At 40.9% G+C, this 24,144-nt stretch overlaps 12 protein-coding genes across 12 annotated transcripts; 6 read left to right on the top strand and 6 right to left on the bottom strand.

Annotated features, from left to right (window-relative positions):
• Positions 1–2,660: 2,660 nt before the first annotated feature.
• On the bottom strand, positions 2,661–5,015 carry PAS_chr3_0644 (RNA helicase in the DEAD-box family, necessary for prespliceosome formation; the record flags this gene model as incomplete). Its single annotated transcript, XM_002492827.1, has 1 exon — positions 2,661–5,015. One exon carries the CDS (start codon positions 5,013–5,015, stop codon positions 2,661–2,663), a length of 2,355 nt encoding a protein of 784 aa, XP_002492872.1.
• A 257-nt stretch (positions 5,016–5,272) lies between these two features.
• PAS_chr3_0643 (Putative ion transporter, similar to mammalian electroneutral Na(+)-(K+)-C1-cotransporter family) lies at positions 5,273–8,755 on the top strand (the record flags this gene model as incomplete). Its single annotated transcript, XM_002492826.1, has 1 exon — positions 5,273–8,755. The coding sequence occupies one exon, from the start codon at positions 5,273–5,275 to the stop codon at positions 8,753–8,755; it is 3,483 nt and encodes a 1,160-aa protein (XP_002492871.1).
• Positions 8,756–8,866: 111 nt separating this feature from the next.
• On the top strand, positions 8,867–10,396 carry PAS_chr3_0642 (Subunit of the SF3a splicing factor complex, required for spliceosome assembly; the record flags this gene model as incomplete). Its single annotated transcript, XM_002492825.1, has 1 exon — positions 8,867–10,396. The coding sequence occupies one exon, from the start codon at positions 8,867–8,869 to the stop codon at positions 10,394–10,396; it is 1,530 nt and encodes a 509-aa protein (XP_002492870.1).
• A 35-nt stretch (positions 10,397–10,431) lies between these two features.
• On the bottom strand, positions 10,432–12,636 carry PAS_chr3_0641 (Subunit of holo-CPF, a multiprotein complex and functional homolog of mammalian CPSF; the record flags this gene model as incomplete). The annotated part of the gene is made up of 1 exon (XM_002492824.1): positions 10,432–12,636. One exon carries the CDS (start codon positions 12,634–12,636, stop codon positions 10,432–10,434), a length of 2,205 nt encoding a protein of 734 aa, XP_002492869.1.
• Positions 12,637–12,815: 179 nt separating this feature from the next.
• On the bottom strand, positions 12,816–13,616 carry PAS_chr3_0640 (Carboxypeptidase Y inhibitor, function requires acetylation by the NatB N-terminal acetyltransferase; the record flags this gene model as incomplete). Its single annotated transcript, XM_002492823.1, has 1 exon — positions 12,816–13,616. The coding sequence occupies one exon, from the start codon at positions 13,614–13,616 to the stop codon at positions 12,816–12,818; it is 801 nt and encodes a 266-aa protein (XP_002492868.1).
• A 195-nt stretch (positions 13,617–13,811) lies between these two features.
• PAS_chr3_0639 (Sorting nexin) lies at positions 13,812–14,326 on the bottom strand (the record flags this gene model as incomplete). The annotated part of the gene is made up of 2 exons (XM_002492822.1): positions 13,812–14,105; positions 14,156–14,326. The coding sequence occupies 2 exons, from the start codon at positions 14,324–14,326 to the stop codon at positions 13,812–13,814; spliced, it is 465 nt and encodes a 154-aa protein (XP_002492867.1).
• Positions 14,327–14,622: 296 nt separating this feature from the next.
• On the top strand, positions 14,623–15,444 carry PAS_chr3_0638 (Subunit of the heme-activated, glucose-repressed Hap2/3/4/5 CCAAT-binding complex; the record flags this gene model as incomplete). The annotated part of the gene is made up of 1 exon (XM_002492821.1): positions 14,623–15,444. One exon carries the CDS (start codon positions 14,623–14,625, stop codon positions 15,442–15,444), a length of 822 nt encoding a protein of 273 aa, XP_002492866.1.
• Positions 15,445–15,633: 189 nt separating this feature from the next.
• PAS_chr3_0637 (Hypothetical protein) lies at positions 15,634–16,887 on the top strand (the record flags this gene model as incomplete). Its single annotated transcript, XM_002492820.1, has 1 exon — positions 15,634–16,887. The coding sequence occupies one exon, from the start codon at positions 15,634–15,636 to the stop codon at positions 16,885–16,887; it is 1,254 nt and encodes a 417-aa protein (XP_002492865.1).
• A 3-nt stretch (positions 16,888–16,890) lies between these two features.
• PAS_chr3_0636 (Beta subunit of the CAAX farnesyltransferase (FTase)) lies at positions 16,891–18,204 on the bottom strand (the record flags this gene model as incomplete). Its single annotated transcript, XM_002492819.1, has 1 exon — positions 16,891–18,204. One exon carries the CDS (start codon positions 18,202–18,204, stop codon positions 16,891–16,893), a length of 1,314 nt encoding a protein of 437 aa, XP_002492864.1.
• A 163-nt stretch (positions 18,205–18,367) lies between these two features.
• PAS_chr3_0635 (Calpain-like cysteine protease) lies at positions 18,368–20,548 on the top strand (the record flags this gene model as incomplete). The annotated part of the gene is made up of 1 exon (XM_002492818.1): positions 18,368–20,548. The coding sequence occupies one exon, from the start codon at positions 18,368–18,370 to the stop codon at positions 20,546–20,548; it is 2,181 nt and encodes a 726-aa protein (XP_002492863.1).
• Positions 20,545–21,786, bottom strand: PAS_chr3_0634 (Tryptophan synthase involved in tryptophan biosynthesis; the record flags this gene model as incomplete). The annotated part of the gene is made up of 1 exon (XM_002492817.1): positions 20,545–21,786. The coding sequence occupies one exon, from the start codon at positions 21,784–21,786 to the stop codon at positions 20,545–20,547; it is 1,242 nt and encodes a 413-aa protein (XP_002492862.1).
• A 731-nt stretch (positions 21,787–22,517) lies between these two features.
• On the top strand, positions 22,518–24,122 carry PAS_chr3_0633 (Putative serine type carboxypeptidase with a role in phytochelatin synthesis; the record flags this gene model as incomplete). Its single annotated transcript, XM_002492816.1, has 1 exon — positions 22,518–24,122. The coding sequence occupies one exon, from the start codon at positions 22,518–22,520 to the stop codon at positions 24,120–24,122; it is 1,605 nt and encodes a 534-aa protein (XP_002492861.1).
• Positions 24,123–24,144: the final 22 nt, after the last annotated feature.

The following is a 24,144-nucleotide window of genomic DNA, read 5'->3' as shown; positions in this document are numbered from 1 at the left end:
GCCCCGTGCATGGTCATTTACAGAGGATGGCATCAACCGGAAAGCTACCGCTGAAGGATGTCAGCGATAAACGCAGCCATTACATGTCATCATTGTACTCTGCGAAACGTCAGTTTGGATCTAGAGACGAGGCAACCGCCCGATCGAGCAGAGGTTCCCTAGTTGTTCCTTATGATGAGCATGTTGTGTTACCAGCGTTAATAAACCATGGGGGGAATGGCAGATCTGAACATAGCCTTTCCAAGAAAATAACTCCTCCTCTTGGATCTACTCGGATGGTGGTCCAAAGTGTAGGGGAACAAGTTGATGGCTTTTCGACTTACTTCATGAAAAATCGGGTGAAATTGAGCTCCAAAACAGCAGAATCGTCATTCTTATCTGATTATGAAGACAGGCAAGATGACAAGACAATTGGCGGTTTATCGTCCCCTCAAACGACAACTTCTGACATACCAGGACTTTCGATGTTAGACAATCTAATGACCAAAAATGATGTGATCACTCCCGAGATTTTTTTGAACAATTCAATTCAAAACTCGAAGACAGTATTGATAGCCGAAATTGGAAAAGCTGGTGAAGCGGAATCGACATTTCCCCCATTAAAGAACGTGAACCTAGGAACTCATACAACCAGGACTCAACAAAAACAACTAGCCATAAGGGATTTATTGTTTAACGAAGAAAGGCAAAATCGCAACAATTCAGAGCGCTCTGGAACGGACATTATACATTATCTGACCACTAGTTCCAACGATGGTACTTCGAATAATTGGAAGCACATTGGAATTCATGAACGAGTACAGTTCGAAACTATTTCCAATGAATTGAGGAAGCTGGCTTTGTTTAACCAACGGCCGATGATCGATGCCGTACGAAGGAATTCGCCAGGATTCAAACCAAAAAGCACTGATCGTTCGGCGAGAAGATTTTCTAACGATGCAGAATCTAAACGCCAATTGAGAGAAATGTCACTTAAGATTTGGCAAACTGGTGTTAGAGAGCATTTTACTGACAATTCAAGTGATGAGTCATAAATGATGAGTGATGATTGATAAATTATGTGCGATGTATGAATGATAGCACGACTGGCTACGTGTCTTGTGTCCCCTTTAATTGTATAGTATAGTATAATTTCTTATAGCTATAGCTGTAATTGTAATAAGGTAAAAACCCATACGCGACATTTGACATCGTTTGGATACATTTGATTCTAAGGACTGAGCACCAAGAACAGAGCACTCCACAGAATCGTATCAGCAATGGTGGAAACGACTGACGCAAAGGATCCGGCTCAATCCAATTCACCAAAGGACTCTTTGAATGTGCCTCAACTGGAAAACCGGGAGACAAGAAAACTCACAGATGATGATCTCTCCAATGACTTTCTGAAGCGAAAGAGAAAACTGGTACGGGGAAATGTGATCCCCAATGAAAAGTATTCTGCATTTTCGTTGAGTAGCAGAGACAATGAAGACGGAATAGAAACTTTGAATGAAGAAGCACCCAAAGTAGAGCTAGCTCAAAAGCCAGCTTGGATGACCGAGGACGCTTATAGACAGCACAAAGAAGACGAAAAATCTGTCAAACAACCAGTACGACGAAGAAGGCAAAAACTATCCATTGAAGAACAAAAAAAACAAGCCGAGCAAAGAAGACTGCAGGAGGAGAAGAGGGAGGAAAAGGCCCACCAACAACTAACTCAAGCGTCTCATGAGATTTCAAGTCATTCCCAATATTCGCAAACTCAAGATATTGTCAGAAGTCATTATAATGCTAGGACCCATCTTGCCAGAAAAGAAGATCGTAATAAGTCACCCATCATAAAACTGAGACAATTTAACAACATCATTAAATATATGCTTATTCTTATGTTTTCAAAACCTAACATGACTGTTCTCGACTTAGGATGTGGAAAAGGTGGTGATTTGTATAAATGGCAACTGGCCAAAACCTCTTTGTATATTGGAATTGATCTTTCAGATCAATCCATCATTGAAGCTATTCATCGATACCGAAGAAGTAGAAACGTTGACTTCAGAGTCGCTTTTATCACAGGGGATGCTTTTGAAACATCGGTTGAGGAAATAGTGGCAGGTCAGGAGGAAGCTGAGCTACCAGTCGATATTGTCAGTATGCAATTTTGTATGCATTATGCCTTTGAATCAGAAGCCAAAGCTCGGAAGATGTTGGAGAATGTGTCCCACTCGCTCAAAAGAGGAGGTTATTTTATTGGAACTATACCTTCTTCTGATTTTATAATCGATAAAATCAAGGATCTCCCTGAAGGTGAGAAGAAGTGGGGAAATGGCATGTATTCTGTGGAGTTTCAGAACCTCCCCCGAGAGATGGAGTATTCAGACCTCCATTTGGAAACATGTATACTTATTTCCTTCAAGACGCCGTAGACAATGTCCCAGAATATGTCGTTCCCTTTGAAGCATTTAGAGCTCTTGCGTTGGAATATGATTTGGAATTGAGATACTCCAAGCCATTCCTAGAAATGTTCGATCAGGAATTCCCCAAATGGAACTATAAACTTCCTCAAAGAATCTCTGCAGCTCTAAGACAGCAAGATGGAAGTTACCAAGTTTTTGGGGCGGAGAGAGAGGCCATCTCTTTCTACAAATCATTTGCTTTCGAAAAGATGGGTATGTAAAATTCTATGTAATAGTGTATCTTCCCTTTGATTTATCTTTAGTTTCCTGTAAGAGAGCTTCTATCATTTTTCCTTTGAAAAGAGACACGGCTTTATTTACAGATGCCTCAGAATCAGCTTCAATAAGAAGGTAAAGTTTCGGATCCTCACCCTCTGAAGGTGCCTTACCTGTAGGGTAGAATCTACCTTTAGATGTGATTGAGGCGTTAGAAGCTTCAATGATATCGGATATGTTCACTCTGTTGGTCATGGTCCAGCGAACCTGTTGGGGTAAGTCGTTGATTTCAATCGTAGCATGAAATTGAGTAGTACCATTACCTGATGGCTCGCTACCAAATACTACCTTGAATTCCTCCACGGGTTGATCCAAAGGAGGTGGAGTTGCAGTTGCACCATGTGTGTTTTCCTTTTTGGGGTCTGCAGTTGCCACTTCATCTCCATATGTAGTCTTTTCTAGTTGTCTTTTTAGCTCCCTTTCTTCTTGTAGCTTCTCAAGACCTTTCCCACCGTATCCAGACCCTCTTTTAGCTGAGCCTGTCTTTAATTGTTCAATAAAAACGTTGGCTACAGCCTGAACATTGTCTGGGACTAACTGTTTACTGACTTTAAGAGCTCTAGAAACATCATAGGCAGCTCTATAGTCTTTTGCGGTTAAAAAGGTCACCGCCTCACCTGTACTTCCGGCTCGACCAGTTCTACCGACTCTATGAACATAATCTTCCATGTGATTTGGACTATCATAGTTTATTACAAGATTCAATCTCTTCACATCCAAGCCTCTAGCAGCCACTGATGTGGCTACCAGTATATCAGAATTTCCTGTTTTGAAATCCTGAATAATAAAATCTCTATCCATTTGTTCTTTTCCTCCATGTAAGGACTGGGCGTTGTAGCCTCTTTTCAGTAAGTTAGTCAGTAAGACATCCGCAGAATCTTGCCTCTCTACAAAAACTAATACTTTACCAGTGGGATCTTTACTCTTGAATGTTCCGAGCAATTCTAACAATTTGCTAAACCGTTCTTGTGGATCAATCACGAAAACTTTTTGAGTGATAGTGTCAGCTACCACAGATTTCTCTCCAACAATAACCTCGAGGGGATTATTCAGTACTTTTTTTGCTAACGCCTCCATCTTAGGTGGAAAAGTTGCAGAGAATACCAACGTCTGCCTGTCAGGTCTCGTATTAGGAATGATTTTCATAACTTGAGGTTCAAATCCCATGTCAAACATTCTATCAGCTTCGTCCAAGACCAGATACGACGTACGACTAAGGTTAGTGACTCTCCCACTATTAGCAGTAAGGAGATCTATCAATCTTCCAGGCGTACATACCGCAAAATGAACCCGTTTTTTTATGTCAGATATCTGTTGACTAATGGATGCACCTCCGTACACACATATACCCTTCAAGTTCAAAGATTTCATGAACGGTTTACATTCTTTGAATATTTGAAGGGCAAGTTCCCTAGTTGGTGTTAGAATAACTCCAATAGGACCTTCCCCAGATTCTGGATCTGGCTGAGAGATGATCTGACGAAACATTGGAAGTAGGAAAGCCAGAGTCTTTCCAGATCCTGTTTTGGCAATTCCAATCAGATCTTTTCCGGACATTAAGTTCGGTAATGCTTCCGATTGTATTGGCGTAGGAGCCTCATATTTTAAATCTTCAATTACTGACATGAACTGTTGTGGTAGAGCCAGCTGGCACCATTCAGTAATTGGGCGTTGAATATGCTTGCCTCTTATTTTTATATTATGAATTGCTCTTATTGCTTGAACATCCGTCTCTGGTAAAGAGGAAATACTTTCAGGCTCCGTGTAAAACTGTTTCTCAAAAGGTTCAGTACTTGGTTCAATGAATTTGATAACTTTCTTATTCTTGTTCTTCAACGTTTCCAGTAATGCTTGAGCATCATCTTGGGAATCATAGAACGATGCGTCATCTTCTTGTGTCTCTTCTATGATGACGTTCTGCGTCTTTTGATTTTTGGTGACAAGTTTATGTGGATTAGATTTCAGCTCATCTAAGAGAGAATCCAGATCAGTCTCCGGTTCTTTGTCATGGTTGGAGCCTTTTTTAGAATTCTGAATTCCATTGACAAGCAAAGGGGTCTTTTTCTTTAGTTCACTCTCTTCACCCTGATCAGTAAAAAGCCTCAAACCTTTTGCGTTTCTCTTAATTTGTCTCGCTGGTTGATTGTGCTTTTTAATAGCAAACCCCTTCACTTTCTTTATAGGAGGTTCCTCAATTTGGGAATTTTTTACATTCTTTTCCTGCTCTTCCTTCTCCTTTTTCTTCTTCCAAAGAGCCAACTTCTCTAACCTCTTTCTTTTCTTTTCTTCCAAAGAAAGTTCCATCTGACCTCTGTACTATAGTCTCTAGACACATGAAACTTTATGGTTTTAACTACTCTTCGCGCTCTCTCTGTGTTTTTGTCGTAGTTCGCCATCCGACATCCTCGAGCTCTCACTAGACACCATTAATTTAATCTTCTGTTGCATCTGATATTCAGAGATAAGGGCCCAAACACGTTAATCTACAGCCAAAAAGAAATTCACTGCAGCTGGCTCTATCTTACCATAACATTTCCTTCTCAGCATCTGTCACACAGCCTATGAGTCCGGAGAGAACGCCATTGTTGCCGTTGACCAAACCAAAACCTCACCAAGAGACAGCAAGCGTTTCTTCCAAAGCTGAAGATCATAAACTCACCACTTTTGGTGGTGTTTTCATCCCCACAACGTTAAATGTGTTGTCGATCTTGATGTTTCTTCGATTCGGCTTCATACTTGGCCAGATGGGGATTCTGGGTTGTCTGTTGCTGCTAGTAATGAGTTACACAATCGACTTGCTAACAACTGTTTCCATTTCTGCAATTGCAACTAATGGAACTGTAAGAGGTGGTGGTGCTTATTATATGATAAGTCGTTCGTTGGGTGTTGAGTTCGGCGGTGCAATTGGATTTATCTTCTTCATCGGACAAGTTTTGAATAGTTCACTGAATGTTGCTGGTTTCATAGAACCTCTGATGGTAAATTTCAACACTGAATCTGGACTGCTAGGTTCTTTTTTACCTCCTGGAAAATGGTTCGAATTTGCCTATTGCTCGCTCTTCTTGTTAATCTGTACCTGTGTGGCATTGATTGGATCCAGTTCCGTCTCAAAAGCAGGTACGTTTTTATGTTTTGCGTTGTTGATTGCTACCATCTCTGTACCCGTCTCAACATTATTTGTTCAACCTTTTGAGGTGCCATCAATGAACTCCTTTTATTCGGGGCCCTCATTGACGACCGCAAAGGCTAACATGTTTCCTCATTTCACCAAAGGTGCTGCTGGATCTCAGATAAAAGGCAGAGAAACATTTAATGATCTTTTTGGAATTTTTTTTCCAGCTACTGCAGGGATTTTTGCAGGTGCTTCTATGAGTGGAGATTTGAAAAGACCGTCTTATTCTATACCAAGGGGCACATTGTGGGGTCTTGCAATTACGTTTGTTTGCTATGCATCAGTAATCATAGCGATGGGCGTTTCCATTCCAAGAGATTTGCTCCACAAAGATATTCAGGTCATTCAAACAGTAAGCATGTCAAAACCCTTGATTATCCTAGGAGAATTATCCACTTCACTATTTTCCGTCATTGTGGGAATTGTGGGTGCTGCAAAAGTACTACAAGCTATTGCCAGAGACAAAATCTTTCCTGGGATTTCACTATTTGCTAAGGGACATAAGAAAACCGATGATCCTACTATTGGTATTTTATTCACATGGGTCCTGACGCAACTTTTTCTTTTTGCTGATATCAATAGGATTGCAACGTTTATTACCATGGCTTTCCTGATGACTTTTATAGTCACCAACATAGCTTGTTTGTTGTTGAAAATTGGTTCTGCACCCAATTTCCGTCCAAGTTTTAAATACTTCAACACTGCAACTGCCTTTTTTGGCGCTGTTGCTTGCTTTTTGGCTATGTTCATTGTTGATGGTCTATCTGCATGTCTGATTTTGATCTTTTTACTATTTCTGATCCTATTCATACATTATACATCACCTCCGAAGCAATGGGGTGATGTGTCTCAATCTCTAATTTATCATCAAGTGAGAAAATATTTGCTGAGACTGCGACAGGACAATGTCAAGTATTGGAGGCCACAAGTTTTATTGCTGATTGACAACCCTAGGACCTCTTGGAACTTAATTCAATTTTGTAATAGCCTGAAAAAAGGAGGCCTCTACATTTTAGGGCATGTCATTATTACGGAGACTTTCCAAGATAGATACAGAGAATTGAAGCGTCAAAAACTAAAATGGACCCAATTTCGTGATTTTGCATCCTTGAAAGCTTTTGTTCAAATCGGTATAGGTCCTAACTTAGCCTGGGGCGTCAGAAATGTGTTTCTGGGATCTGGACTTGGAGGAATGAAACCGAATATTACAGTATTGGGGTTTTTTGATCTGAGTACTTATGCTCAACAACATCCTGATGCTTTGAGAACTTCGAGTAAAAGTTATGAGCGTAATAACTATGAGTATAATCATCAACTGCCCGATCACATCCAGAGTTTGCCTACTGATTCGTGCAAAGCTGAGCAGAGAGTCAATATAACAGAATGGGTTAGGATAATCGAAGACCTAATCATTTTAGAAAGCAATGTAGCTGTTGCAAAAGGGTTCCCAAGGCTTGAAATACCCGAAAAGAATTCACCCGAGAAGTCATCACAGGAGAAAACCTTCATTGATTTGTATCCCATCCAAATGAGCGCTCAAGTCACGAACAAGCAGACTTCTAAAAGTGCTTTAACTACCAACTTCGATACATATACATTGATCCTACAGCTCGGAGCCATTTTGAACACAGTCCCTCAATGGAAAAGGTCACATAAATTGAGAGTAGTAGTGTTTGTTGAATACCAGGAAGATGTCGAAGATGAAAAACATAGACTAACTCTTCTCTTGGAAGCTTTAAGGATACAGGCCCAGATTAAAATTTTGGTACTAAGTGATGGTAAATACAAAGTGTATGAATACATCACCAAAGGTACAATAACGGACGCAAGGATTATGGAATCAATTTCAGAAGCGTTGAGTAAAGATGACTGGTGGAGCTCGGTATTAGAAGCAAGAAAGCACCGGAGCATGACCCGTAACCTTGTGGCCCTCAACAAAACCGTTACTATTCCGTTTTCAAGAATGACCAAGAGACGGTTGACAATGTCAAACCTGCAAACTATGGGTGTCTCAATGAGCATGAAAACAAACAATCTGCCTGGACCAGAAATTTCCCAATTAGAATATTCAGATGACGATGACTACTATAGTGAAGACGATATGTCACTGTATTCTAACGCTATACTGCCAAATGCCTCCACTGTTCCTGATATTCCCAATGGAGCTGGGCCAAAAGGTTTTAACGAGAGCTCTAGAAATATGTCGTCTGCAGCCGCTCTCCATAGGATGAAAGGCCCTGGCTCAGAAAGTTCAACAGCAATTCGTAATCACTCAAAGCCCGACGGAGTCATGTTGAAGCCTAAACTATCTAAGTATGGATCAACATCGTCAATCCAAAGTGGAACAATCACACCCAAAAAACCTATCAAGTCTGCAGCGTTCACTGCCAGTAGGATTCCTGCAGCACATGTGGTGGAAGATGCTGAGGGTGAAGAGCCATCGATTATGTTTGTTCCTGAAACTGAAACAAACAAGCCAAAACAACTAGCAGTGAGAGCCCCTACGACCAGACTCAAACCCCCTAGCGTGAATAGATCCCATGACGATTCTTCAGGAAAGGACACGACTGAAGTCAGCGAGGAAGATCAGGAATCTAACTCAGCACAAGAGTTGGAGTTTGATGAAGATATACACTTCTCGTTCAATGAGATAACCACAAAAGCTCAACATTTGATACTTAATGAGATAATGAAAAAGATTTCCTTGAATAGTTCTGTCATTTTTTCGACCTTACCTACCCCAGAAATTGGATGTCATAATTCCGAGGCTGATTCATTAGAGTACGTACAAAGTTTGGATGTTTGGTGTGACGGTCTACCTCCCATTTTGTTGATTAATGCCCAGACTATGACTGTCACCACAGCTTTATAATTCTATAGTATAATGCTACATATCTAATATAATTATGACAGAGCATATTTCAAACCAGTAAATCGCGGTGATATTCAAGGTTTCTTTCCGACTTTTCCCAGGTTATCAAACATGCCTAGCCTTCTAGAGTCACAAAGATTGTCTTTGGAGGAACTTGATCGGATTGAATTGGAAATAGCCGAGAGAATAAGACGGAATCCAGATATATATAAGGCTTACTTCTCTCATAATTTGTTAGGAGGGGTTAAGAGACCACTGAAACAAACTTTACTCCAGCAGCATGAAATCAAACATTTCCTAGATCAATATAGTAAGAAAAGCCAACAAATAAACCAAGAGGTAATTAAAGATGGAGAAAAGTTATTCCAAGAGATTCAGGAGATAAAACTGGATCTTTCTGGTAGTTTTAAGCTCTTTGGCCAGAAAATTGAACAGTTGAAAAATAATCATAAAATGCATCCAAACCAGCCACTGGATGAACTCTCACAGCTATATTCAATGTTTAGCAGTCAATTTGAGAATGAAAGATATCCCAAAAAGCGAAAAATCGTATCTGCATTTTGCTCTGATCTGAGGCTTGACAGTATCTTTTCTTTGGAAGAAAACTATGGCCAGTTCCTAGACCTTTCAAAGTTTTACACTCAGTGGCAAAATCTTCCGGGAAATAAAGAGGCCGACATCAATCTTCATGGCTATATTTCAAATTTCAGTAACTTCAAGAAATCTTTTTCTTCTGTTAATAAGAACTCTACGGAATACCAAGTATATTTGACAAGTCTCTACGCATATTTGTGTGATTTTTGGATCAAGATTCAACCACTCAATGAGCCTGAAAAAAACATATTGGCCATAAATGCAAAGGGTGTTGAGTTACAGAACAAGAGCGATGAGTCTATTCAGTTGAACCAAGACGGATCAGTGTTCTGTAAATCATGTCAGAAGTCATTTGCAAAAGAAACGGTATACAAGGGACATTTAACAGGTAAAAAACATCTTAAGAACCTGAAAGGAAATGGAAAAGCACCAGAGACAACAAATCAAGTTCCAATCCTTGAATTCAAAATACGGGAAATCAGTGTCCTTTTGGAGAAACAAATCCAGGAGACTATCAAAAACGTAGAACGAAGGTCTCATCTTTCCGAAAGAGAAAGACTAATGGATATCGAAGCTCGCCAACAAGAGTCGGAAGATGAGTATGATTTCGAAGGAAGCGACGAGATATCGCACGGCAACTCAGATGAAGAAGGTGTCGAAACTTTGGATAATGGCTTAAAGGTAGCAATGGGCCCTGACGGAAAACCGATTCCCTACTGGTTATGGAAACTAAACGGTCTTTCACTGGAATTTAATTGTGAATTATGTGGAAATGTTAAGTATCATGGTAGGAAAGAATTCGAATCTCATTTTCAAGAGACTAGACATGGCCATGGATTAAGGTGTCTAGGCATCAAACCTCAGTTTTTTTCTTGGTTCAAGGATATTTCTGGTATCAGTGAAGCAACAGAACTATGGCAGAACATTCAAAAGGAGCATGGGATCGTTAAGGATTCGGATGAAAGCAACATAGAAACTGAAGATAATGAAGGTAACGTCATGTCAGTGAAAGTCTATAACGAGTTGAAGAAGCAGGGTTTATTATAACTTCTGATAGATGTTTGTATATTATATAATGTAACCTAAGTATATTCACCTGGACAGTATTTTTTCAAGTAGGAAAGACACTCAGCTTTCAAATCATCTAGATCTGTTTCCTGATAAAGCCTTCTAAACAAATTGATTGCAATGTCTTTCAGCGGAGGCCTGAACATAATAAGAAATTGCAATGAAACAAAGCCAAACTTGTAACGAATTGGATCCAAACAAATGGATTTGATTTTCTCCACCATCTGTTCGTTCAGAGATGGGAGCTCAGAGAGTAATCGCAGGAAGATTTTTCTATCGCTATTCTCCATGAATGGAATTATGTTATCCAAAACTTTGGATCCCCAAGCATTGTACACGGGTGTATCCGGAACTTCATTGTCCTCTTTGCGATTTCTAGCAACTTCACAAATCCATTCTTCGTTGAGCCAATCAATGACAACATCTATTCTGCCACGAATATCGGCAGTAAAATATGTGAAGATGGCATCTCTAACCAAGTCATTAAGATTCTCTACAGTTCCATCTTCGTTGGTGTGCTGAGCATCACATAATCCACGCGTAGCTAATCTCGTTAAGAAGACCAACCACGTATTTTCCTTCCACGATGATAAAGCAACACCATTCAAAGAATCATCATTCGAAACATCAGAAAGAATTGGCTGTTTGTAGTCCAACTGCGCCAATTCCATGAACTGGCTAATAATTTTTAGAAGTTGCTTTTTTTGATCTTTGAATGTCATATAATTAGGTAAAGGAAGTTCATATACGAGATCTGGGTTGTAATCATCCTGCAAATCCTTGTCATCCTCTCGCTTCACTGAATCCGGGACATTCGCAATTTGTATATCCTGGTCCTGGGAGATGGTGTAGTTTTGTTGAAATTTCATTACATTCTGAAATCTGTCAGAGATTATTTCTAGTCCTTTTACTAGTTTTCTAGTAGTTGTATTTTGTAAAGAATATGCAATCATGTCAATCAAAATGTTCTGTGGTAGTTCACTCATATTGAAGCTAGCCAGTTTATTGTTTGGCGATATTAATGAGTATAATGATGAGTAAGACAAATCAGGCGTTATTGGGCTTGAATTGTAGTAAAAAAGGGGTGATTCGGAAGGGTTGTTCTGAAGTTGCTCTTCCAAACTTTCATTTCCGGTAATTTTTTTCTTCTTAAATTCAGCCCTCTTTTCTTCTCTCTTAATTTCATGACTATCTGGTTTCAACAGACCCCTCTTACGTTGATCTTCAAACATGCCCTGGTAGTAAGTGAATTTGTTCTGGAACCTTTTGAGTAACTTCGTATCTTTCACAAAACTCTTATTTAGACAATATCCTATCATTACTTTCAGAATACGATCGTTGAACCTTCGAATAAGGCGCATTTTCAACTGGTTCGACTCAAAGAGTGGGTCTTCCTTATTCATTGATTCATAGGCTATCATGAAATCAAACAGTTTGACGCTTACTAAACCTGGTCTTTTCTTGAACAATGTTAACAGACGGTTTGTAATGACACAAAATAACGGGGAGTTTATTATCCTGGAATCATTTAAAGCATCAAAGAGGACGTCTAAAATTTGTCTTCCTTCAACCTCCAGACGAGTCATGTTAAGAAATTTGTGATCACTTGGGATACTCACTATAGATAGATCCTCCGGTGTGTTCTTCAATTTTCTAGCCCTAGCTGCTCTTGGATCCTTTGGTGGAGCAATACTAAGTATTGACAACACATTTGTGATGAACATAACTAGCGTTATGTTAGATCTGGTTGAGCGACTGGCGTCCGATTCAGGATTCAGTGGGAGTAAAGGATATGCAGTACCAAATTTTTGAATCAAATTGTCCCTCAAACTCTGTAATTGGTCCCATTTGGACTCCAAGTCCTGCATCTGGGGGCTGGACAGACACTTTTTGAAAATGATCGGATATATATGGTTGGTCAATTGAATAATCTTGACAAAATTAGCAGGTGAAGGGGCCCTTGGCAATTCTAGATGAGACTTTGAGGAAATTAGGTAACTCAAAGGTTGAAGCAGTTCATCAGCCAGCTGAAGCTGAAGCTCTTTATCCAATTTTTCATCCACAAAAGATTCTTTGAGAAAGTCAATAACCAAGGTTTGTAAAGTAGTATTTTGATTGTAGATGAACGGAAGAAGGTTGTGAAAGATGTCTGTATACAGTTGCGGTTTCTGGAATGCAACCTCTCTAGCAGAAATCAGACTGCTAATCTGAGTCTCCATAGTGCTTTAGTTTTTAGGGAGGCGAAAGAAAGAGAGGAAGGCGGGTATCGAATCTAATCCAAGTTGTTCCGTTCCTATGCCAAAGAGGATTCACCAACGAAGAAAAGGCAGATTTCGAGGTTGAAAGAAAATGCTTACATAACGAAATTTTAAGGAGAGAATAAAAAACTACTTAAGTACTAATTGTCCTTGTTCTGGGCAAAGAAAAAGTTCACAGCAAGAAGACTCAAGGAATTTTTGGCAGCCCAGTCTGAGACACCAGAGCCCGGAATTCCTGTACCCCAATTGGGTCTGTTCTTTGGATCAGGGCCTTCTAGAGAAACACCAGGTTTCTGCTTATATAAGAGGAAAACATAACGATGCAGTCCTGTCTTTGGAGGCGGACCTGGTCCGAGGTAGGGAACCAGTGTTTTAGAATCCGATTCTGGAATGGTATCAACCTTCAAGTCGGTAGTAAAATTCACCTGATCCTCAGCGTCAGTAGTTCCGGACTTTGTACTCAATGACAAGTCGGAGACGACATAATGACAGAATTCGGACCACTTGTTATCAGTACGAGATGGAGCGTCAGGGTCCGTAACAACAAGAGTGAACTTTTCGTCAAAGAAACTAGCAATCTCCTGTTCCTCATTGAGATTAACGGTGAAAGTTATCTTAGGAATTGATTGAGCATCCTCAACTTTAAGAGTGTTGCCCAATACGACTTCCTTATCTGGACTTCCATAGGAAATGATCAACAGACCTTTAGGAACAAAAGATTTGTCCTTGATAACATCCGGAATGACCTCGTGTTTGATGAGGTTTTCTCTGATTGAGTCTGAAATGGTGACAAGGTTCATGCTCTGTTTAATAATTGGAGAAAGAAATAGGGGGGTAAGCAAAGGTCGTTGAAACTTGTAGCGGAGGGATCTGATGGAATTGATTGGACTCTTTCTAGTAAGTGTATGGAATTTTGGGAATCTTTGAAATCCCAATAACATCAATCGATTGAGCTGGTGAAGACTCAAAAAGAAAAAAGTGGGAAGAGAAAATAGAAGGGAAACAGCAAAAGCAAGTTTGCAAATTAATTATTAGTTCGAGATTATGTGTTTCCCCATAAGATCGAGGTACTTATGCCTCACCATGTTCTAGAAAAATGACGCTCTCACCCCTTTTATTCTCCCTTTAACCGTTGATTATAAGAACTTAGATTTATTCCAATGTTCATCCTGCACAAATGAAGTTAAAGCTTTAGAGCCCGTTTGAAGAAGTGGATGGCCGGCAATCACCTTTAAGAACTGTTGTAAACCCTGTCTGCGCTCCTCAATGAAGTCATCATTGAAGCGATGGTAGTTGAAGAACGATTTCTCAGGAAGTTTAGGGATCACGACGTTATTTGTCTGGGACTCTAGTACCTTTCTGAACGAGTCAAAATCTGAGTATTTTCTCCGCACCCTTGATTCCTTAAATTTAAACATCGGTATGTTGGTCTGTATTGTTAGTAATTCGTTCTTTATGGCAATTGAGTTTTTGTACTTACTCTGCAAACGATTTCATAGTCCGTGTACATGCTAGAACCTGATCCGTGTGTTATGGGGTTTATTACTTCAATTTCAAGAAAGTTCTCTGGTTCGCCGTAGAGCTCTTGAAAGGACTGCGTATGCTTAGAAGGAGACAGGTTTGATTGAAATGACTGAAATGGACTGGGCATGTTTAATGGGATGTGTGTACGAAAAAAGCTATCAGCCGTTGTTAGGACCTTTGCAGTCCAAGGTGTTGATGAAAGGGGAACAAGAAGACAGATTACCTTTTTTTTGCCCGTTGAGTCCGCAGTTTCGTGGGCGGTAGGCGGAGGATTTAAAACGGACGGGTCTTTCCTTTTCTGCGTGTCCTGAAGCTTTAGCCTTGGCACACCTTCCCTAATAGCCGTCGCGAACCTCCCTATCAAACTCTTCCATCCTTCAATCCCCACAGGGAGACTCTATACTCGTTGATTAATAGAATACAATGCAAGAGCAGGAGTACTACGAAGAGTACGAGCAGAACGAGGAAAACGCTGCCGAGGATGACCAATCAGAAGGACAAGAAGAAGAAGAGGATGAAGACGATGAGTTCGGAGCCGGCAGTGCCTTCCAGAATGTAGGTCAAGGGCTGACAGGCCGATCCAAGAACATGATGATGCAATATTGGCAGGAAACCATCAACTCTATTGAACACGACGATCATGATTTTAAGAACCATCAGCTACCTTTGGCCAGAATCAAGAAAGTAATGAAAACTGATGAAGAGGTGAAAATGATTAGTGCCGAAGCCCCTATTTTGTTTGCCAAGGGATGTGATATTTTCATCACAGAGCTAACAATGAGAGCGTGGATACACGCAGAAGAGAACAAAAGGCGAACTTTACAACGATCTGATATTGCCGCGGCCTTAAAGAAATCTGATATGTTCGATTTTCTGATTGATATTGTGCCTCGAGACGAAGAGAAAGGGAAACGTACCAAGGGAATGCAACCCCCTCCGCATTCGACGCTGCCTGGAGCTGCGCAAATACCTCCAAATGGGCCTCATGAAATTGAAGCCATGGATGATTCAAATAACTACCAGACTTTTCTACAGGATTATCAGAACGATAATGGAGGCACAGTGCCAGATCAGAATTTACTGGATCAACAATATCACATCCAACAGCAACAGCAACAGCAACAGCAACAGCAACAACAACAACAGCAGCAACAATCTCAGCAACAATCCCAGCAGCAGTCTCAATCTCAGCGCACACAGCCAGAAGATCCTACTCAACTACAACGTATGTATAATGGGTTTTAAAAACTCTGTGTAATATTACTTTCTCTTCTTCCACCCTATTTTTGATGCATTGCGAAAATATCACCAAACTAAAAATAAATACGGGAATGATTACGTAACACCGTTCTGATGTTCAGATCTGAAACGAATTCCGTCGATTCATATCTAAAGATAACTAAACGTGTTCCGGCGCCCTTTGGTTATTTTCAAATGTCACTATCCAGAGTAGCGAGAGATGCTAATGGAGTGCTCTACGAGACACTGCTCTCAGCTGCAAAGAGAGAGACAGAGGACTTTTCATCACAAGACAACTGCGTGACTTGCTCTGACGTGCCTACGTGCCCTACATGTAAATCCAACGAAAAATGTGTCCTAACGGCTAGGACGTGTAGCACCTGTCCTGAGATGTCCTGTGTACATGATGAAAACTCCGGTTCATCTTCGAGCCTCAGCTCTGCTGCCACGGGTGGTATCTCAGCTGGTGCCGTAGTGGGTGCTCTGGTTATATTTTCTCTGATGGGATTTTTGTATTTTAGATACGTTTACAAGCCCAAGAAGATGCGCCAACAGGATGAGGAAGCTAACAATGTGAAAGATATGACAGATGACAAATCCACGCTGTCAAATACTCAAAAGTCAGGGGATATTGACTTGGAAAGACGAAATTCTTCACTGACGCTCTCTACTATGGCTAATACCATATTGACAAAGACATCCAATATAATCCCAATAGCGTATATTCCTGGTGTTATGGTCTCCAACAGTGGCAGGTCCAACTCAACTTATTCTAAAAGTATATTGTCAGACGACAACTTTTCATCCTTCCATGAGGATGCCTCTATCCATAACGAGAAGAGAAATGATAGTAACACAACAACAGCTATAAGAGCCGTACCAAGACTAGTGAATATAGCCGAGGAAGATGATTCCAGCTCTATTGTTGAACTACAGTCCATACGTCTCGCCCCTATTCATCGGCCTTCCATGCCTGTCGCACGCCTGAATATGGATGATGAATTACAAAAGACCACAACGGGTGGAAATTCAAGCGATGCCCAAACCTTTGGTGATGATGAGTCTACGGATCTCGCTTCTTCAGATGAGGATTTAGACTATGAGGATATACAAAGAGAGCATGAGAAACGTCAAAAGGCTAAGATCGAGAAAGAGCTTGGATCGAGTAAATCCAATTCTGGAACAACTTCCTTCAAAACTCTGTTAGACTCTTCACAACCAGGAACACTTGGAAGCGCTGCTGTTACAAATACTTTGCAAACTGGAAGGAGGGTAGAGCCAAAGGAACTCGATGGTGCGGATGACAATACCAAAGCTGACGACCCCTTAGACAACTCAGATGTGGAAATTTTTCTCGATGTGGATATTGAACCTATGAATAAGAACTCCTTTGAAGAATCTGAATCTGGTTCAGTATCCCCATTTGATGATAAATATGGACTTAATTAAATATCATAACTCTCTGTTTTTCAGCACAGTATTCATCGGAATGCCAAAAATTGGATGCAACGGCTCAATGAAGTTGGCTGGATCTTCTTGGGGATCTTTAATTCTCTCCACCCGATATGCAAATGCACTGGCTCCTAACTTTTCTGTCATTAATGCAGGGTCATGTTTGGCCTTGTGCTGACAAAGCGATAGGCCACATAAGACGTAATTGGTGTGATAGAAGTCTGGTCTTTTCCCTGGTTTATCTCTTAGTCCTCCATTTTCTTCTTGACAACATATTAGTATGTAATTTTTCAGGGCAGCACGGTCAAGTAAATCGCATTGGGTAGCCAATTCTAAGAAGGGGAATATACCTCCTACCCAATGACTATAGCATCCATCCACCAATTTGTTTGTGCGTCCATTCATGCCTCCCTCCAATTGAAACTGTCTGTTAACTGACCACTTTACCAAATTTTTCAAATCGCAATGTCTAGTGATTATTTCCTGAGGGGGGCCAAGTATACTTAAAGCAGCCACAGCACAGAATGAATAGCCTCCATGTGCTTCATCTCCTGGGACCCCACCAAACCCACCTTCAAATGTCTGGCATCTGCCTAACCATTCAGCTGTACCAGCCACCAGCTCTGGGGTTAATATCCCCAGAACACTAGCAATTACCAGAGCGCAATACACAGCTCTAGTATCTACCTCTCCTCCTTTATACATGCAAAATGAGCCATCTTCGAGCTTCAAACTGAGAAGCCATTCATAGGTTTTCTGTCTATCAATTTTGTCCAAAACATGGTGATCATTTGACAAGCAGAGGGCCATAACCGCTGCGTAACTGGAGACTACATGAGAAATCAACCCTGCCCCTCCACCAAATCCTCCATCTTCATTCAAATACGAAAGGATGTTCTCTGAAATTCTGTTCGACATATCCTCGTCGATCTTCCCGCCAAGTAACAGGAAGGAGTTGACTAACCAGAAAATCATCCAAGTGTGAGAGGCATCCAAAGCTATAAAACCAGCTGGTAAGTTCGTTTCTAAAAAATATTTCACAAAGGAGCGATGCTGAGTTGTTTCAAGTGTGGGTAATTGGCCGTCATCTAGAATTGATTCATATATTTGTCTTATATCGTCCTCAACCTTAACCTGCTGTTCTGTCGTTAGAGTCCCAACTTTTTGGGATCCAGATCCTTTGGAGCTTAACATTATCTCTAAAGTGTCGATCTGATTTGACTGTGTTTCTGACTTGACCACCATCTCTTCCACTATTCTTCGTGATCCCAAGACAGTCTTGTACCAATCCACTTTTTTCTTGGAATTGGACATTTTAGTCTTTATATGCCTAAAAGAATAGTGACGGAGGCAAACTGTGTATCGTTGTTGGGTACTGTTACAGGTAATAGTTCTGAAACACTTGATGCAGGTTGAACGGGTGCACCTAAAGTTTCGAGCTCCACAGTATATCTAGTCTCTCTCCAGGATTATCATAATGGATCATGCCCAACGATTGCTAGAACTAAGTTTTTACAATCAAAGTCTGGGCAAATCAGTGATAGCAAAGAAATACAGAATAGAATCCTCTCGATATTTGAATGAACAACTGGACAAGTCCTTGACAAGAGATAATGATCTGATTGGATTATGCCGTATAGCATTAGACAACAAGTTGACCATATCAGATAAGATTATATGGATGAGCTCTCAAGTTGAAGACAACTTCTTTCCGCCAGTTTTTCAAGGCTTGAAGACGTATATTGATAGCGACGAGATTTATCAAGAGAAACTTTTAAGCGTACCAGCGGATTTTGAACCAATAGTTGAATGGAAGAGTTGCACAGAGTTGCCCAATGAATGGTCAAACAATGGTGTGGACAATTTATTTCAGGATTCTTTAGATGACTGTTCGTTTGTAGCTTCATTTCTATCCTGCAACAATATTGGTATCCCTCTCATGGATAAAGTCATTCCCCACAAAAACTCGTTCAAATATGCGGTTAGACTGACTTTCAATGGTTGCGAAAGGTTGGTGTTTATTGATAGCCGTTTGCCTTTGCTTAGGAATACTTCCAAGACTTTACGAGTGTCAAGTTTTTCTAACAAAGATCTCTTATGGCCTAGCATCATCGAAAAAGCTTTCCTGAAAATGTGTGATGATGGGTACAAGTTTTCAGGATCAAATTCAGCCATTGCAAACTATGCTTTGACTGGCTGGATCCCTGAAGTCATTAAAACTTCTTCATGTACAATAGCAGATATTAGCCGATTGCATGAGGATTTTCGGAACGGAAACGTAGTACTATGCTTGGGAACGGGCAATCTGACCGAGCGAGAATGCAAACAGTATGGATTGATCCCCAATCATGACTATGCTGTCACTAAACTATCATTTACGAATGATTCAGAATACAAGTTTGACATTCGTAATCCGTGGACTAAAGGGCAGAAAGCAGTGACAATTACAGATCTTTCAACCTTTGAAGTTATCTACGCAAACAGAAATCCTATAATGTTTTCGCACATGAACCAGCTAAGCGGTATCTGTCAAAGTCAGGTTAATGAAGAGTTCATAGATCTAATTCTTAACCATTCGCAGTATACCCTAGGCAATGACGGTAATTCTACAATTGATGTGATTCTTTTCTTTGAAAGACATTCGTTAAGAAAGAAAATCAGTGCAGAGTCTCGTATTGAGATTTTCCAATCAGAAGGCGAAAGACTAATCTCCAGAAGAAATAAAGCAAGCAAGGAATGTGTTTCTAATAATACCAACTTTCATTTCATAACAATCGAACTGAAACCGTTAGAAAAGGTAACTGTGGTAATAGATATCGGCGAGTCTTCGATTCGAAGCCATCCATTTACTCTAAAGGCTTTTGCCAATGATTCAACTATAACTTTGAACAAAGCACTTTCTAGACCTGGTTGTTTCAAGCAAATGGACCTAGAGCTAACGCCCTTAAACTCTGGTGGGAATTGGGATAATTATGCTTATTACAAAAATCCACAACTCATAGTCACTCTTCACGGAGATTCAACGGATGAAGCTCCATTTGAATCTGCTGTTTTCAGCAAAAGTGATAAGACCCTATTTACGTATACAGTGTTTTGGAAAAGTGACGATCCAGACTTTCCTTTCATCACTGACGCAAGCAAGAACAAGCTCGTAAGCACAGACAATAAGTATAAATACAGATCATGTACAAGATCAAGAGTTGTTTCTTGCGACAAAAGCTATTTGTTCGTGCTGAGCTCCTACGAACCTGATGCAATTGAGTCTTTCAAAGTATTTTTTCAATGTTCCCACGATTTTTCTATAGAGTGGGCTGAGACGTCGCTTGGGCTTTTCACAAAGGAAGAAACTTTCTCCTGGAAGGACCAATTAGTCAAGGAGTTCATTATTCAAGTCTATAACCCTTCAAAGTTGAAAGTTCACGCAGTAAACACCAACAACAAACGCAGATCAAAACTAAATTGCTCTCTCTCATTCCAAAACACATTAATCAGCTCTTTGCAAGACTACACAGACAATCTCTATGGATGCTTTATTAGCGGGAACTTGGAGATTCCCGGCAAGTATCTATTACAAGTTCATAAAAACATTATATCTAACGAAGAATGTTTGGTCGAAATTGGATCTAGTTCGTCATTTGAGTTATGGGAACATCATTAAACAAACTTCTTATCTACCATCTCTGGGTATTTTTCAATAACATAGTCCAAGTCCTTATCACCTCTACCACTTAGATTGACCAAAATGGTTTGATCCTTTGGTAGAGTCCTGGCCAGCTTGATAGCATAAGCGATGGCATGACTGGACTCTAAGGCTGGAATGATACCTTCTAATTTGGACAGCATGAAGAAAGCTTCAACAGCTTCATTGTCAGTAGCTCCAGCACTCTTTTCGGTACGACCGATAGAAGACCAAAATGCGTGTTCTGGCCCAACTGATGGGTAATCCAAACCAGAAGCAATGGAGTGAACTGGAGCAGGCTCGTTATTCTCATCTTTAAGCATGATAGAGTTGAAGCCATGCATTATACCTTCAGAACCATATGAGATTGATGCAGCATGTTTACCAATAGTAGACTCACCAGTTCCACAAGGCTCAACAGCATATAACTTAACAGATTCATCATCAATGAAAGCCGAAAAGATACCTGCAGCGTTGGAACCGCCACCGCAACAGGCAACCACATGGTCTGGAAGATCACCAGTTTCTGGTCTCGAAGCGAATTGTTCCTTAGCCTCCTTACCAACTACACTTTGCATGTCTCTGACCATGGCGGGGAAAGGATGTGGACCAACTACAGATCCAATACAGTACATGGTTTCATCAGCAGTAGAGACGTAAGCGGTGAAAGCATCATCAACAGCTTCCTTCAAAGATTTGAGACCGTGCGAAGCAGGAATCACCTGAGCACCCAATATCCTCATTCGGGACACGTTTGGAGCTTCTTTGATCATGTCTATTTCTCCCATGTAGACATCACAGTCCAACCCAAAAAATGCTGCGGCAGTAGCTAGACCAACGCCGTGTTGTCCAGCACCAGTCTCACATATGATCTTCTTCTTTCCTAATTGTTTGGCAATAAGGGCCTCAGCGAGACAGTGGTTCAACTTATGGGCACCCATATGATTTAAATCTTCTCTCTTCAAGTAGATTTGAGCCCCACCCAGGTAGTCAGAAAGCCTCTTGGCATGAGAAATGGGAGTAGGTCTTCCCTGATACTCATTTCTAATCTTGTCCAATGTTTCAAGATACTCAGGATCGTTCTTGATACGCTGGTATTCCCTGGAGATAATGTCCATTTGTTCCTGAATGTTTGGGGGCACGTAAGAGCCTCCAAACTTTCCGAAAAACCCATTTTCGTCAGGATAATTTTCAAGGTATGGTTTGTTATACGACATTAGTAGATTGTTGGAGATTGGATTAAGGTGAAAAAAACCGGCAACTAGTCATAGACAGGCGAGTGAACTAAAGCGCGCGTGGGGGAGACCAGGCTGGAGAAGACTACGCTGGAGGGGCCCGGAGATTATGGGGGAATATGAACAGATAAAAAGATTCGCGGAAAGAGGTCAAGCTTTTGGATGGGGAGTATAACAGGTAATACAATTAATGTAAGGGCAGCAGTTAGCAGCCCAGACACGATAGCAGCAAGCTGATGTTGACAGTAAAAGTGTCAACAAAGTCACTTCCGAGATTGTGGAGATCTACTATCTCATAGATATCAGCTATCAGGACTTTTTCCGATCGCATAGATTACGATAAACTGTAAGAATACAATTGGCTTGACGCCACATGATAGTCTCGTAATCAGCAATTCCTCTTGCCGATCGGATAAACTTGATCAGTGTTTGCTTGTATCCCACCAATAGTGATTTTCCTCGCCATCAGTTACTTGTGATAGCGGCTTGGTTATCAGATTAAGCCTTATCACACCGCTGCAATCTGTTTATTTGAGATGATATAGCAATGCCTATCTGCCGCTCGCGAGGAACTGCCTCCGATATGCGATATGCAGCGTCAGCGGCTCTGAACGAACGCCGTGCGGTTAGGAACGCGCACCGGTTACCTCCACGGTCTGATATCGGGTCTTCTTCTTTCTTTCTTTTTCGATTACCTTGATAAGAAGACCCAGATGAAATCGGTTATTTGGAGCCTTCTATCTTTGCTAGCATTGTCGCAGGCATTGACTATTCCATTGCTGGAAGAGCTTCAACAGCAAACATTTTTTAGCAAGAAAACCGTTCCTCAACAAGTTGCTGAATTGGTGGGCACCCATTACTCTAAGGATGAGATAATCAGTCTATGGAAGGACATTGAGCTGGATGTACCCAGGGAAAAGATCCAAGAGGCCTTCGATAAGTTCGTAAAACAATCAACTGCCACTTCCCCCGTTAGAAATGAATTTCCCTTGTCTCAGCAAGATTGGGTGACAGTGACCAACACCAAGTTTGATAATTATCAATTGAGGGTTAAAAAATCCCACCCTGAAAAGCTAAACATTGATAAGGTAAAGCAATCTTCGGGATACCTGGATATCATTGATCAAGATAAGCATCTTTTCTATTGGTTTTTTGAATCCCGAAATGATCCGTCCACAGACCCAATCATCCTATGGTTGAATGGTGGACCCGGCTGCTCTTCTATTACAGGGTTGCTATTCGAAAAGATTGGCCCCAGTTACATCACCAAAGAGATTAAGCCGGAACATAATCCTTATTCATGGAACAACAATGCTAGTGTTATCTTCCTTGAGCAACCGGTTGGAGTAGGATTTTCTTACTCTTCTAAGAAAGTCGGTGATACTGCAACTGCTGCCAAAGATACATATGTGTTTTTGGAGCTTTTCTTCCAAAAGTTTCCTCAGTTCCTGACCTCTAATCTGCACATTGCTGGGGAATCGTATGCTGGCCATTATTTGCCCAAGATTGCTTCTGAGATTGTGTCTCACGCAGACAAGACGTTTGACCTTTCAGGAGTCATGATCGGTAATGGTCTTACTGATCCTCTAATTCAGTATAAGTACTATCAGCCAATGGCCTGTGGAAAAGGTGGCTACAAGCAGGTCATTTCGGACGAGGAATGTGATGAATTGGATAGGGTCTATCCAAGATGTGAACGTTTAACGCGGGCATGTTATGAGTTCCAAAATTCAGTTACTTGTGTTCCGGCAACACTTTATTGCGACCAAAAGCTACTGAAGCCGTACACTGACACTGGCTTGAATGTCTATGATATTCGTACAATGTGCGATGAAGGGACTGATTTGTGTTACAAAGAACTGGAATACGTGGAGAAGTACATGAACCAGCCTGAAGTGCAGGAAGCCGTGGGCTCTGAAGTCAGTTCTTACAAAGGTTGTGACGATGATGTCTTCTTAAGATTTTTGTACTCTGGCGATGGATCTAAGCCTTTCCACCAGTATATCACGGATGTTCTCAATGCAAGTATTCCGGTTCTGATTTACGCAGGTGATAAAGATTATATCTGTAATTGGCTAGGAAACCAAGCTTGGGTCAATGAGCTAGAATGGAACTTGTCTGAGGAATTCCAGGCAACTCCGATTCGACCGTGGTTCACTTTGGACAATAACGATTATGCAGGAAACGTACAAACTTATGGAAACTTTTCCTTTCTAAGAGTATTTGATGCTGGTCACATGGTTCCTTACAATCAACCAGTCAACGCACTTGACATGGTTGTCAGATGGACACACGGTGATTTCTCATTTGGTTATTAAGTAGAAGCTATATCCATATCGA

The sequence above is a fragment of the Komagataella phaffii genome, chromosome 3, assembly GCF_000027005.1.
Source record: "Komagataella phaffii GS115 chromosome 3, complete sequence".
NCBI lineage: Eukaryota > Fungi > Ascomycota > Pichiomycetes > Pichiales > Pichiaceae > Komagataella > Komagataella phaffii.
This window is presented reverse-complemented; position numbering and strand designations above follow the sequence as displayed.